Raw genomic sequence first — 13,819 nt, forward strand, 5'->3', positions numbered from 1 at the left:
TATATATATATATATATATATATATATATATATATATATTATATATATATATATATATATATATTCAGTCAAATTGGTCCTTATTGTCTGAAAATTTAATCAAAATCTTATAATTAAAAAAAGTCATTGAATCAAAAAAAATTGTGAAAACCGTTATCATAAATATTTATTGGGTAGGCTGAAGATGTCATGTCTCCACATAATGTTGAATTTATTACGTTGAATCATAATTACTATAAATTATGACTTGTCTTTTTTATGACAAAATAAGTTGCAGAAAAAACTAAGGCATCACTCAAATAAGTTTCTTATCCACATTTTGTTTCTATTAGAGGATGAAAAAAAATCAATAAACGTAATATAGTATAAACAATACAAAAGAACAAGTAGAGATATAACCTTTTAAACTTGCCCATCCATATTCATGAAGACATGCACAAAACTGTTTCACCAAAATAGTGCAAATACAGTGTATTTTAATTGTAACTTTGTTATTCCGTTTCTAATTTTTTGATCAAATTATCGGCGTTTTCCTTGTCTGACTTTTATCTATCTGTTCAAAACATATTTTTTAGCATAGAGTATCCAATTTAAGAAATAAACTTAAATCGCGAAAACCATGTGATGGCGATGAAATCATGATTCAAAGTTACTTGGTCTACGTGCAGTTGGTCTTCTCCTTAGACACAGACCAAACCTCTTTGGTCTACTATCTATTTGGTCTAAATACACTTTGTGTTACACTCTGTGGCCCGTATTCTGAAGTCGGGTTTAATTTAGACTAAGTTCTAACTCTGCTAAAACTATGGGAAGCCCCACAAAGTCATGTCAAATTGTGTTCATAGGGTATGTTTCTTATGTTTACTGTACGGGAAGGGGGGGGGGGGGTAGTATCCTACATCCCCAACTCGTTTTTAATTGTAGTCACAACAATGCACGACGGAACTGTTTAACAACATTGTAGCGACGGCAATCGATGGGTTCTAAGCACATTTATTACGTCAGTGCATCATTATATAAATCCCAGGGGCCTCCATTATCTGTTTTCCATAATAGCATACAACATGTACAGTGGAGCATTTAAGGTAGGATTTATAACCGGAGATGTTAATTATTTTTTGCCTTTATTCGAAGACTGCCCCCCTCCCCTTAAGCAACTATGATTTAAGCATTAGGTTGAACTCTGCCCCGTGCAGGAAATAAAAATATTAGATCTTGTTGATAATATCTGGGAAAAGACACTAAAAGTAGCCCCTAACCATGCTAACCATATTATTTTATTTCTATTCTTCAGATCCCAGTAATTTTGTCATATTTGGGCTACGTTTCGCTCTGTGAAGATATGCATGATCATTCAGACGAGTTTCTAGCATATTAAGAAAGTAGTTAGAAAGTAGGTATTTTTAAAAAAGAAATGACCTTCAAGTCTTGTTTTTTATAATTCGCCCGCGAGGAAGAAAGAGTCCACAGATGCGTTCATAGATCATCATTTTTGTGTGGTATAGATATATATCGATATGAAGTTGTAATTCCTTCACCTGGGGTTTCTTTTCAAATCATTCAAAAACTTGAATACAAGAAAACATCCCCGTCCATACCAAGTTCGACCTACCCAGTTATCCTATTCATGGCAGTGATCATGTGGGGCAACTTAAAATTTATTTCCAACTTGTTTGCAAATACAGATAAAAAGGAGGGAAACCCCCAACTAGTAAACCCTTATGGCATGAATTGTTCACCGCAGTGTTCAACATATACTTGATGTGGGGGTGAATTTTCATTGTATTGTTACATCGACCTAGTGCTGATGATGATTAATTGGTTACACTTCGTAATTCCGAAGGTTCTTTATTCCGAAGGTTCGTAATTCCGAAACACGTAAATTGCCTATACCTCGATGTTCGTTAATCCGAAGACGAAAAAGGGTTCGTTAATCCGAACATTTGTGGCGTAATTCCGACGATTCGTTATTCCGAAGGTTCGATAATCCGAAAACGAAATAAGGTTCGTTGTTCCGAAGGTTCGTTAATCCGAAAACGAAATAAGGTTCGTTCCGAAGGTTCGTTAATCCGAAAACGAAAAAAGGTTCGTTATTCCGAAGGTTCGTTGATCCGAAAACGAAATAAGGTTCGTTTTTCCGAAGGTTCGTTAATCCGAAAACGAAATAAGGTTCGTTTTTCCGAAGGTTCGTTAATCCGAAAACGAAATAAGGTTCGTTAATCCGAAAATAAAATAAGGTTCGTTAATCCGAAAACAAAATAAGGTTCGTTAATCCGAAAACAAAATAAGGTTCGTTAATCCGAAAAATGAAAACCGGGAAAGCAGAGGCAGAGGCAAGGGGAGGGGGGCGGGGGACACTGTTGCCGTTTAATTGTCATATGAGGATGGGAAGGCAAGGGCGGCCGAACGAACGAAATGGGCACTTTGGTGATATTTTCACCTTAAGATTATCATCTGCTTGAAGTCATTGTGTGTTTGATAGTGATTAAGAAGAGAAAAACTTTTTTGAAGTGACTTCTTATTATGGCAAAATGTATATTTAGGCTTTATTTTTCGGGAGAGAGTATAATGAGCGAGCGGCTTGGTAAAACAAATTCAAAGGTGAAATTGTATAACGTTTTTTGTGGTCAATTATTAAAATGGCATTATTGCGAGGTGTTGCGAGCGTGAATCACAAGCTAAACTTTAGCTTATTTCAATAAAAAATGAAAATTAGTTTTTAAAAATCCGAGCAGATTTCTGCTGTCATTAAAAAAGATGTGCATCTAACTAAAGAATTAACACGAGCGCAAAACGCGAGCTTAAACATGTTAAACATATCTCGACTTTTAAAAACCTACTCAAGGCTCACCTTCTTATGTAATTTCTATGATACTAAATAATTTCACTTTTCCTTTCTATGATGATGCCTCACAACTAATTTATTATCATTCTTTCCATATTATGTATAATTTTGAATCACACCACAACTCATAAAGATTTTTCATCAATTTTTTTTATTGTATTATATTTTATTATACTTTTTATTTTTTATGTTATCTTATCCATATTTTATTATTTTGTTCTTATATCACATTTTTAAATATTTTTAACGTTACATAAATCTATTATTGATTTCTATGTCCTTTTCTATGGTAATTTACATTTTACTTTTCCGATTGTTTAATTTATGTTTTTATCTTGATGTTACTTTATATTTGGGATCCAAACTTGTACGGGTTTTTCAAACCTTTTTTTGTATCCCTTGACATGTTTTACTTTGTATGTTTTACTTGTCTAAATAAATACAAATACTGACCAGAAAAGAAACCTGTTAAAGAAAGCATTTAGTGACCTCTTTAGGATGAATATTTCACCAATCGAATGAGAGTGCGAAGCGCAAGCTGAAATTTTTCAATATTCCAGCCTGAAAACTTAACTTAACTTGTATACTTTAAAAAGAGTATTTTATTTCGAAAAAAACATGAAAAAACGGCATATTTATTTTTGAAAAAGGAACTTTCCCATTTTGGAAAATATTAATTCCCCTGTTTTTTATTCCATTTTTGATGCCCCCTGCCTCCCTCCCGGTGGATCCAACTTTCGTCAAATAGAGGGGGGGGGGCAATTTTTTTTAAACCACATTTTCCTTGATCGGCAGTTTATAGTTGATTTTTGTTTGTTTCTTTGAAAGGGTAGTCCTAACAGTCAATAATTAGCTTTATCCTTATAAAATAAAGTAAATATGTAATAACATGATAAACCCTTTTTAAATAATGCGAGCGCGAGCTATATATTTTTGTTAATATGATGGGCAATATGTTTGTGATCTTCAAAGCGAGATGCCTATGTAACTAAAATTAGATAATAACTGCTAGCAAGAAGCGCGAAGAGAATTTTTAAATATATAAGCTCTGACCTGATCTAAAGGGGACATTTTAAGAACTTTTTGCAGTTAGCCATGAAGACGATGCGTGTTTTAGCCAATGGCGGCGGAACGATTTTTTTTTTTTTTGGGGGGGGGGGGGCAAAGCAAAAAAAAGGGGCCAATAGGGGCAATTTGGTGCAAACGGATATTTTCACCATTAGATTATCATCTGTGTAAAGAGGTTGTGTGTTTTGTAGTAACTAAATTGAGCACAATTTTTTAAGTGATCACTAAAATTATATATTTACGTTTCATTTCTGCGAGCGTAGAGAGCAAGCGGTTTGGGGGAAAAAGTCAAATCTGAAGATGTAAAATTCACCTTTTTGGTCAATACTGTTAAAGGGCATCCTTGTGAGATGTTGCGAGCGAATCACGTGCTCAAACTTTTGGAAATTTCATGTGGGCCTAGAATGATAATATTGATATAAATATCATTTACCCAGGGAAGCCACTTCAGTTCTGAAAACTATTCTCCCAGCTATTATTTTTTTTTTACAAGAATGCTTAGAATGTCCAGTTTTCAGGTTGGAAAATCGGAAAAAATTTGGCTCACGTTTCTCGCTCGCATCAAGTATTGTTTATTGAGGAACTCATTCTATTCCTGGTTACAAAAAAGAAGTATGAAATGTCCAGTTTTCAGGTTGGAATATCACAAATTTTAAGCTTGCGGTTCGCGCTCTCATTATTTAGTTCGTGAGATATATATTCTATTCATGAGTCACTAAATGCAGTCCTTAAAAGATTACTTTCTGAAGCCTGTTGCATAAAACTTTTTTACCTGAGAAAACTCTGGTAAAAACTGAAAACTAAGGTTAGTCTGATTTCCGCCAAAAGTTTCATGCAACGGGCCCCAGGTCAGTATATAAACAAATTACAGCTCGCCCTCGCATTAATTCTTTAGAAAGATACACATCTTTCTCACGATTACAAAAAATGCTCCGAATGCTCACTTCACGTCTTGTTACATAGTTTCACTTGCGATTCGCGCTTTCAACATTTCACAAGGATCATTATTAGTATTATTTTTATTTTTATTACCAGCAGAAGCTGTTATTAAAAATGACATCCCCTCCAATACAAATCCTATTATCTAGAGGTTGCTCGCACGCTTCCAACACACTTGATCCCCTGCATCTTTAATTAAACCATTATTTTGCTTATAGGCAGCAATTGCTCAGATAAAATCGAAATTAGCCTATGCTTGATCAGGGCGCCATTCTTAATGAAATACATGCTTTGGCCCCAACACACGCATGTATCATCGATCGTTATTACTATCATTGCATAATATCGTGTAATCTTGTAATGACAACATCGTTTTTGTTACCAAAATGAATTATTTTCATTTCCGGAAATACGAACCTTATTTAATTTTCGGATTAACGAACCTTATTTCGTTTTCGGATTAACGAACCTTATTTCGTTTCTTAATTAACGAACAACTTTTTCGTTTTCGGATAAACCTTATTCGTTTTCGGATTAACGAACCTTATTTCGTTTTCGGATTAAAGAACCTTATTTCGTTTTCAACGTTAACAACCTTAAAAATTACGAACCTAATTATCGTTTTCGGATTAATTCGAACCTTCGGAATTACCTTATTTTGTTTTCGGATTAACGAACCTTCAATTACGAACCTTATTTTGTTTTCGGATTAACGAACCTTCGGAATTACGAACCTTATTTTTTTTTCGAATTCGGAATTACGAACCTTCGGAATTACGAACCTTCGGAATAACCGAACGGAATTACGAATGTATGCGGATTAATTGATCGTGAATTTGAATAGCGTTGTTATTTTGTGTTTAGATAGGTGTTGCTACATGGTAGTATGTCTATTGTTAATAATGTAATTACGTTCGTATTATTACTGTTGTTGCTATGCTCATAATGCCTATCGTTGTGACCATTGCCTAGACGTATTTATACGCGTTTCACTTTTGGGATTAAAATCTTGATTGACAATAACACTTAACAAACGTTTACCTTGTGTCAAATTAACCAATTAAACATACTGTACGTGATTTGTTTTGCAATATACATGTATTAGGAAATTATAGACACAATACAGCAAATATATTAATTACAGTAAAAAAAACTATATTTTGTAATTCATGAATGATGATACTTAATTCTCGGAATAATTCACTTAATACTTTAACGATAAAAACGGTGCAGTACCTCTTATAAATATAATTTTAATTGTTCATCATTAATATTTCAAAGAATGTGGTGGCAACAACAGCTGCGAAATTTGGCCGGTCTCGACTAAATTCCTGCTATTTTATCGTTTATTCTCTTCTCTCTGCTTTCCCACTCACTTATTTTCTCTCGTTTCCCCCCTTTTTCTTTCATTTTTTCTGTTCATCTACATCTACTTCATCTCGCTCTTTCCTTTCCTACTTTCTCTTTCTTACTTCCCCTATCCCCCCTCTATAATTTTTATTTGTTTTCCGCGTCTTTTCTCGTAATGATGGTGATGATAAGAACTATAATAACAATAATAATAACAATGATCATGATGATAATATTAATTTAAAAACAGTAATAATAACGAAAATATCGTTAACATTCGCTGGTCACTTACTTCATCAGAAGTCTCTAAGCGTTATGTATATAGTTACGCGCAATACATAACCTTGCATTAACACAGCAGCTGTTACGAGCACTGCGATTCAAGCAATGAATTCCTGCCAGGTACCCATTTACCTTCCTTCAGCACAATTTGAATCAAATTCTTGCTGAAGGATATGACGACATGGCTCGGATTCGAACCACTGTACTCGCCCTTTTTTTTCCTGTCTTTATTCATTTTTCTTATTTCACTTTTTTACGACTTGTCTTTGTGTTCTCCTAAAAAAATGGTTTGTTATTCAATATGTATAAAATATTTACAGACAGGGAAATCAGATTAAGAGGCGGAGGAGCGAACTCGGGTCGGATCGAGATGAGATATAACGACAGCTTCTGGGCAGTATGCATTGATGGATTCGATATCAAAATGGCTGACGTTGTCTGTAGACAACTTGGTGAGAAAATTGATGTTATTGATAGGCTTGTTCATAACTCATGTTTGTTATATGTTTGTATTTTTGTTGTAGTGCCTCCAGGGACAACAGTATATCAATTAATGATGGAGGCACCCTACTAAAAAAGACTTATAAATAAATAAATAAATACATACTTAGTTAAACACTAGTAAATGAAAATAAGAAACGAAAGAAAGACACGATTTGATTTAATTCTTTTCTGGTTAAGCACAACATAAATGCAAAGTCATGTCATTTTCTTGCATTTATCTAACTGTTCCTTTTTTATTTCAAGGTATCTTTTTAGAATAGTTTCAGTTATCCAAACCCATTCTCCTGTAACCTGGATTCTACAAAGGTTCCACGACATTTGTTCTGGCGCCAATTGCTCGTCTGTCAATTCCTTTGGAAATGAGCGTCGAACTTCAATCAATGATTTAACACTACACCCTATCCCAAACCTAAAGGTGGTGTCACAACTTGGCGTTTTAGACAGCGTATGCCCAACGTATCAAACTTCTCTAAAACGTCGGCATACGCTGAACTTTGATTTTTTTCAACTCTGGGCGTATACTTAGCGTATTCATAACGAGTTGGACGTATACATAACGTATTAGTAACTTATATCGAACGCTTCGTTAACTTATAAGTAACGTATTCCAACGAATGCTTAGCGTATTGCTGGCGTACACAACTTATGCCCTACGATAGCATAGCGCGCGGCAGCGTATTGCTGAGGAACACGTGTCGTAGCCTATAAAAAGGCTGCCGCTCGACTATTCAAATCATAACCGCACGATACATCACCTATCAACACCACCGCCATGCCGAAGAAAACTCCTGTGAACCCCACCTTTATATACCAATTCCTATAAACATGATAAACGTTGTCAATACGCCATTATACGGTAGCTGTAAGTTATAAACACGTTCAGCAAGTTTTGTGGTCGTCCGGAGCACGTCTTCATACGTCAATATACGTTGGAGTTAAGTTACACATACGTTCAAAGCACGTTACTCATAGGGTACGCTGGACATTATCTCGACGTACATCGACTTATGAGTAACGTGTGTCAACGTGTATCAACGATCGCGTAACTTGCCTACAATTTATGGCCCGCGTATGCGGGACGTATGAGCCATACGCTGGCATACGTCGAAAAATTTTGTGCTTGCACAAAGTTTTTCGACGACCTCGCCGTATGACGACGTATACCAGCGTGTTATAGCGTACTCTTAACGTATGCAAAACTAACCCGTAACGTATTCGACGTACGCCAGCGTATTCGCCAAATTCCTCATACGTCGGGCATACGCTGTCTAAAACGCCAAGGTGTGACAGCGCCTTAACATGAAAACCTGCTGCAACCGTGTATTTTAGACTACATAAAGCCCGTCATGTCATGTCACCTCTACAAGCCCTTTTATTGTCTTTCTAGGGTTTCGACGCGGTGCTCTTAGGATGGGCCAAGTAGATGATTTCAGCTTCGAAACACTGGACACCTCGCTTGATACTATCCTCTTCAGCGCCAGCTGCGTCGGAAATGAGAACAATTTCGACGAGTGCATTGATGTCACGTGGTCCGAGTGGACATGCTCTATGGATAGACAGGTCGCTCTGTTCTGCGCACGTAAGAGTTCAGGATTCAAATTATCATTTTCAAATGGGATGGGGGATTAATTATCAACAGTTTCGCCTAATACAGCTATAAACGGATACAGCGATGAGTAAAGGGGATTTCTGTTAACTGAATTTCGATATTTAATTTAAAACAACGTGCGAGGCCAGAGCTGATGTACGTACATATTAATATCTTTATCTTTCATAATGATCTAACATCTCGAGAATTTCACATTTTTATTGTTGAACAATAAATATAATGTCCATTAAAGAATATTGCAAGTTTCTTCGTTTTAACTTCGTTCATTCTCCTTTGCACTCATATAGAGAGAGGGAATAGGGGTGGCGGCTTTGCACCCTACACCCCTCTATGGATTGATACGTAAATGTGCGCATACTTTAAACACAGAGTATGACATACATTAGAAAGCATGTAATTATGCTTAATTAGTTCATAAATTTCAACAATAACCCACAGATAAATGACAATGAGTGCGGATGCTTTTGAAAAAAACTTGTATTCCTTCACCATCCAGTTCCTTACTACGAAGGTTGCTACGAAAGCTCAACTCCTGTAGGGATAGCGGATGATTCCCAAACGCTCCACGGCCTTGTTGGACTCTGCCGAATCTTCAGATATGACTATGCCGGCTCTTCTAAGACGGTCGGGGACAGTCACCGCTGTGGAAATAGTTTGTCTGAATTCGGTACCCTTGTAGATGATTCTTTCTGTGCTGAATTGTGTGGAGAAGATCCTTACCAGTTGTGTGGGGGAATAGGAGCCTATCGCGCCGTTTACTCGAGTAAGAATGCAATGTTTAATTATTTCCTAATGCATAGGCCTACATTTAAAACATTTAGCGTTCGGTTGTGTATACTTAACTGTGGATGATCGCAACGTAGGAATTCAAATTTTTCACCTCAGCTAAAACAAATCTAAAGGAATCATATTTGTCATATCCGAATTATTTTGGTACAGCTCTTCTCGGATCTACTGGTTACACGTTGACCAATACCAGCGGTTCAATCACGTCATATAATTACCCAGGCAAGTACGCCGCCAACGACCACCAAGTATGGGAGGTCACTTTTGGTTCCACGCACCGCGTTCAGATTACCTTTCCCGCCTTTAACATCAATGTTGATGACGTCATCACCGTCTCTGCAGGGAGTAAGAATGAGACATTCAATTCAAGGAGAACGTGGATATCCGACCCGATCTCGTCTTTCGTGGTTCGGTTTGAAAGCAGATCTTCAGGAACCGGGTTTATTATGAATTACGAAGGTAAGTCAATGAATTGGTTTGTTAATTCATCCATTATTATGATGATGAAAGCAAGATCACTGGAGCATTACAAAATTGAGACGATTTTTTAGGTAAAAAACTATTACTAGGCGTACTCAAGATTTTAAGACATGTGCCTACCCGACCAACATTTTTTGTTACCTATATACTTATTATCATGACCTGTATACAGTAATAGGCCAATATGATGATGATGATGATGCAGAGTCGGTTGAGGTGTATGTCGTTCCTGAGTGGGTTTGGGCGTGTGTACATGCATTTGGGAATCGACCTTTGACGTCACTATTTGAAAAATGTGACACGAGATGTTGCTCGAAGTGGTGATCAATGAATAAATATAGGGCCTACATGTATTGTATGCATATGTAAGTAGTTTATCCAACAAAAAAAAACTGTATAATAGCTGGATTCTATAATGCTCGATTAAACAACACACAAAATAGGAATGATAGGGGCAGCAAAGTTTGTCATAATATCGATTATTTGTTGTAAATATTCATTTCTTTTTAATTCTTTAGTTTACATTCCAAACATGACTACTACTAAAGTACCAGTACCTTCAACACAGCATGTTGCAACAACAATGACGCCAAACCAAGCAATGCGTACTACTGGTTTAGGAATGACTGATTCTGCAAGTGTAGTTCCGCCACAAGTTCCACCGGCAGAAACAACAACGACCCATAGGACAACTACCAGTGATGAAAAAAGTCCAGGTACAGCCCTGCATAAATTCAGCCAGCGAACCTATATGCTGTTCAGGGAGGGGGGGGGGGACTGTCCCCCCCCCCCAAACCCACACTTACATGGAGCGACGTCATGTATCTACACCAGTGGCCCTTCGTAATGCTCTTCATTGCAACCAACCTGTTTTCAAGTTGGTAGATTACAAAATACAGACATTTATATAATTACCCATTTTGGGTGGTTGGATAGTTGTTTGGACCTACACGTGGATCTCCCGACACGATTGTTAATCGTCCATACATTCATATTAGAATGACAGCTGGTTCTATTGTTTTACATTTGAAAATAACTTTCTTTTTATATTTTGTATAGCCAGCTTCACCAACACCAACAATATTTTGCACGAAATGATCTATAAGACTTTTATTTAGCTTCGTAAAAAGCAACATAAGCTTTTAAAAATTTGTATGACTAGTCAAAGTTGATCAACAATAACCTACTTAGGTACTCAATTAAATACTGAATACAGTCAGCGATAGCTTAAAATATCATGAGGAGAAAAAACAATTGAAATTTGGGGTTTAGTGAAGCGTGAGATGTGCCGACAGTGAAATCTTGGTGAAACTTTCAATTGGTACACTCTCAGTGATACTTCTCTTCCCGGTCAAAGCATACTTTTAGTTTCCTCTTTCATTCTTTTTCGTCTTTCAATCTTATCTTATCTTTATTCAAATTTACAACTTTGAAATTTACATTTTGAAAGAATGAACAAGAATCATTCTTTCAGGTTAGGTTATTTTTTTCATCCCCCACCCTTTGAAGCACTACTATAGCTTTTTTCTGAGAACCTTCCTGGCGACTTCTTGTTGATTTCTACATGGCTGACCACATATCATTCTTGCTCTGTCGGTAACTTTGACTGTTAATCACTTGTAACTGGTTTCAAAATCTTACGTCAACATCACTATCCTTTTGGAATCCTACATAGCTTAGTTGGCAACTTATATCGATGACTGACTCGAAATTTTAGAGTGTCATGGAGCCAGGCCAAATGGAGTTACACTGGCAAACCATCTTATAGTTGGTGTTCTATGTCAGTTAAGTGAAATAAAATCTTTCTTCTTTATCTTGAAGATGTAAGAATAGTAAATGGACTCACACCTAGAGAAGGAAGAGTGGAGATTCGTATCAATGGAGTCTGGGGAACGATCTGTGATGAAAACCTGAGCTTCAACGACGCCATTGTGGTATGTCGCACTCTGGGCTTCACCGGGGCCTTAGGTACCACGTCGTTTTCTGAGTTTGGACCTAGTTTTGGAAACATTCATCTTGACAATATCCAATGTGATGGGACAGAAGCTGACGTCATGGAATGTTTGAGGAACATCCCCCATCCTCAGCCGCAATGCTTTTCCAGTTTTCGTGAGGCTGGCGTGAGGTGTTCAAGTAAGTAAAACGGTCCTTTGCAAAATTGTAGATACTTGATTGTTTTCTTCACGTGAAGCAATGTATCTGAAGAGATGGAAAAACGAGGTGTCGTGATGATTATATATGCACATTAGTGTGACAATTATAATCAAAATAAATGAAATGACTGTAATTAACACAATAAAAAAAGTAATGATATTAACACTATTGGAAATGAGTAAGATTAATATAAATAATTGAATCGGGTAATCCAGTTATATTTTATTCATCACCATGCGAACCTTCATTTCATTTGTCTTCTTTCTTTTTTTTCATCTTCTTCTTCCTCTTCGTTTTATCATTATTATTTAATTGTTACTTTTCTAGAGTTAACAAGATTGATACCTTGTTTTTTTCTTGACCCCCCCCCCCCCCATTTCATCAAACTTATCTTCCATATATAACAGATTGCCGAGATGTCCATCCACTTTGTATACCGTGGGCTAGTCAAGGAGCTTGCGAGTCTTACCCTGGAGACGTGTGGCCTGTTTGCCAAAGCAGCTGCAACCAATGTGATATATTTGGTAAAAATGGTAGGCGAATTGTGTAGCTAACCCAATGGAAACCAAAGGGTGATTCAATTCTTACTCGACAGAATAAAATTAGATTTTCACTAGGCATAATATCTCATCACTGCGAGTGCCTCTGCTGACATTTTCTGATACTGTTACTCCTATTAATCACTACTGCTACTGCTAATATTACTACTTCTACTACTACTACTACTACTACTACCAGTGGCCGACCGTGACCCGGCGGAGACAAAGCATGGGGGGGGGGCACAGCATTGTTCACAAACAATGCAGTGCCCCCCATGCTTTGTCTCCGCCGGGTCATGGTCCGCTACTGACTACTACTACTATTGCTACTACTACTACTATTATTGCTACTATTGCTGCTGCTACTACATGTACTATTACTACTTCTAATACTACTACTACTACTACTGCTACTCCTACTACTACTACTACTTCTTCTACTGTTGTTACTACTATTACCACTACTACTACTACTACTGTTTCTTCTTCTACTCCATTTGTTACTGCTACTACTACTACTACTACTACTTCTACTAAAGATTGCATTAAGTTCGACATCCCCACAGGTCCTTTTAAAGTTATACCCCGTTCAATTAAATAAACCTGTCTATATTTTGGCAGCCATTGCTCACAACAATGTCTGAATATGTATTTATTTATGTTAATGTACTGTATATTTATATATACACATATATAATTATGTGTGCGTATGTGTCTGTATGTGTCTAAATTAACCCAATCAAGGAATAATCCGAATTATTAGGTCATCAACTATTGGCAATTGTATATAAAATAAACTGTCATTTAACGATTTCAATCTCACAGTTTATTTGCAAACTACTTTTGTACAGGTTCGGCCCCTTCTTTGCCTCTGGAAGATACGTGTGTGCTTGGCCATTGCTTTGTCGATGAGAATAACGGTAAGAATTTATCATTGCCACTAATTTTTATCTGTATATATATATACACAACAAAAAAAAAAAGTCCCCCTTCAAACAAACATCAATAATTTCCAAACCAATGCGAGTTTTTAATATATTTTTACATGAGCGTGTAGGTAATTTTATAAGCTACCCTATGAGTAAATGCTATGGACGTATTTTACGTCATGCTTCAGTGAGCACCGTCAGAAGGCAAAAATGTCACTTTTTAAAAGTCACAAGCCAAATATCATGACTTTGATTCCATTTTATTGGAACTTATTGCTCATTCTCAACATGAAAAATAGTCAGAAGGCTTATAAAAGGTACCTTTTAAAGGACG

The 13,819-nt window shown here is 36.5% G+C and overlaps 1 protein-coding gene across 1 annotated transcript in view; it reads left to right on the forward strand.

Moving 5' to 3' along the window:
• Positions 1-13,819, forward strand: part of LOC121421210 (putative DMBT1-like protein) — a 38,575-nt gene that overhangs the window by 2,092 nt on the left and 22,664 nt on the right. Inside the window, exons 2-9 of the mRNA XM_041615871.1 lie at positions 6,805-6,936; positions 8,376-8,567; positions 9,094-9,360; positions 9,537-9,842; positions 10,382-10,579; positions 11,685-11,996; positions 12,425-12,550; positions 13,408-13,476. Coding sequence (XP_041471805.1) covers positions 6,805-6,936; positions 8,376-8,567; positions 9,094-9,360; positions 9,537-9,842; positions 10,382-10,579; positions 11,685-11,996; positions 12,425-12,550; positions 13,408-13,476 — 1,602 coding nt within the window. The remainder of the gene's footprint in view (positions 1-6,804; positions 6,937-8,375; positions 8,568-9,093; positions 9,361-9,536; positions 9,843-10,381; positions 10,580-11,684; positions 11,997-12,424; positions 12,551-13,407; positions 13,477-13,819) is intronic.

This window comes from Lytechinus variegatus, chromosome 9 (genome assembly GCF_018143015.1).
Source record: "Lytechinus variegatus isolate NC3 chromosome 9, Lvar_3.0, whole genome shotgun sequence".
Lineage (NCBI taxonomy): Eukaryota > Metazoa > Echinodermata > Echinoidea > Temnopleuroida > Toxopneustidae > Lytechinus > Lytechinus variegatus.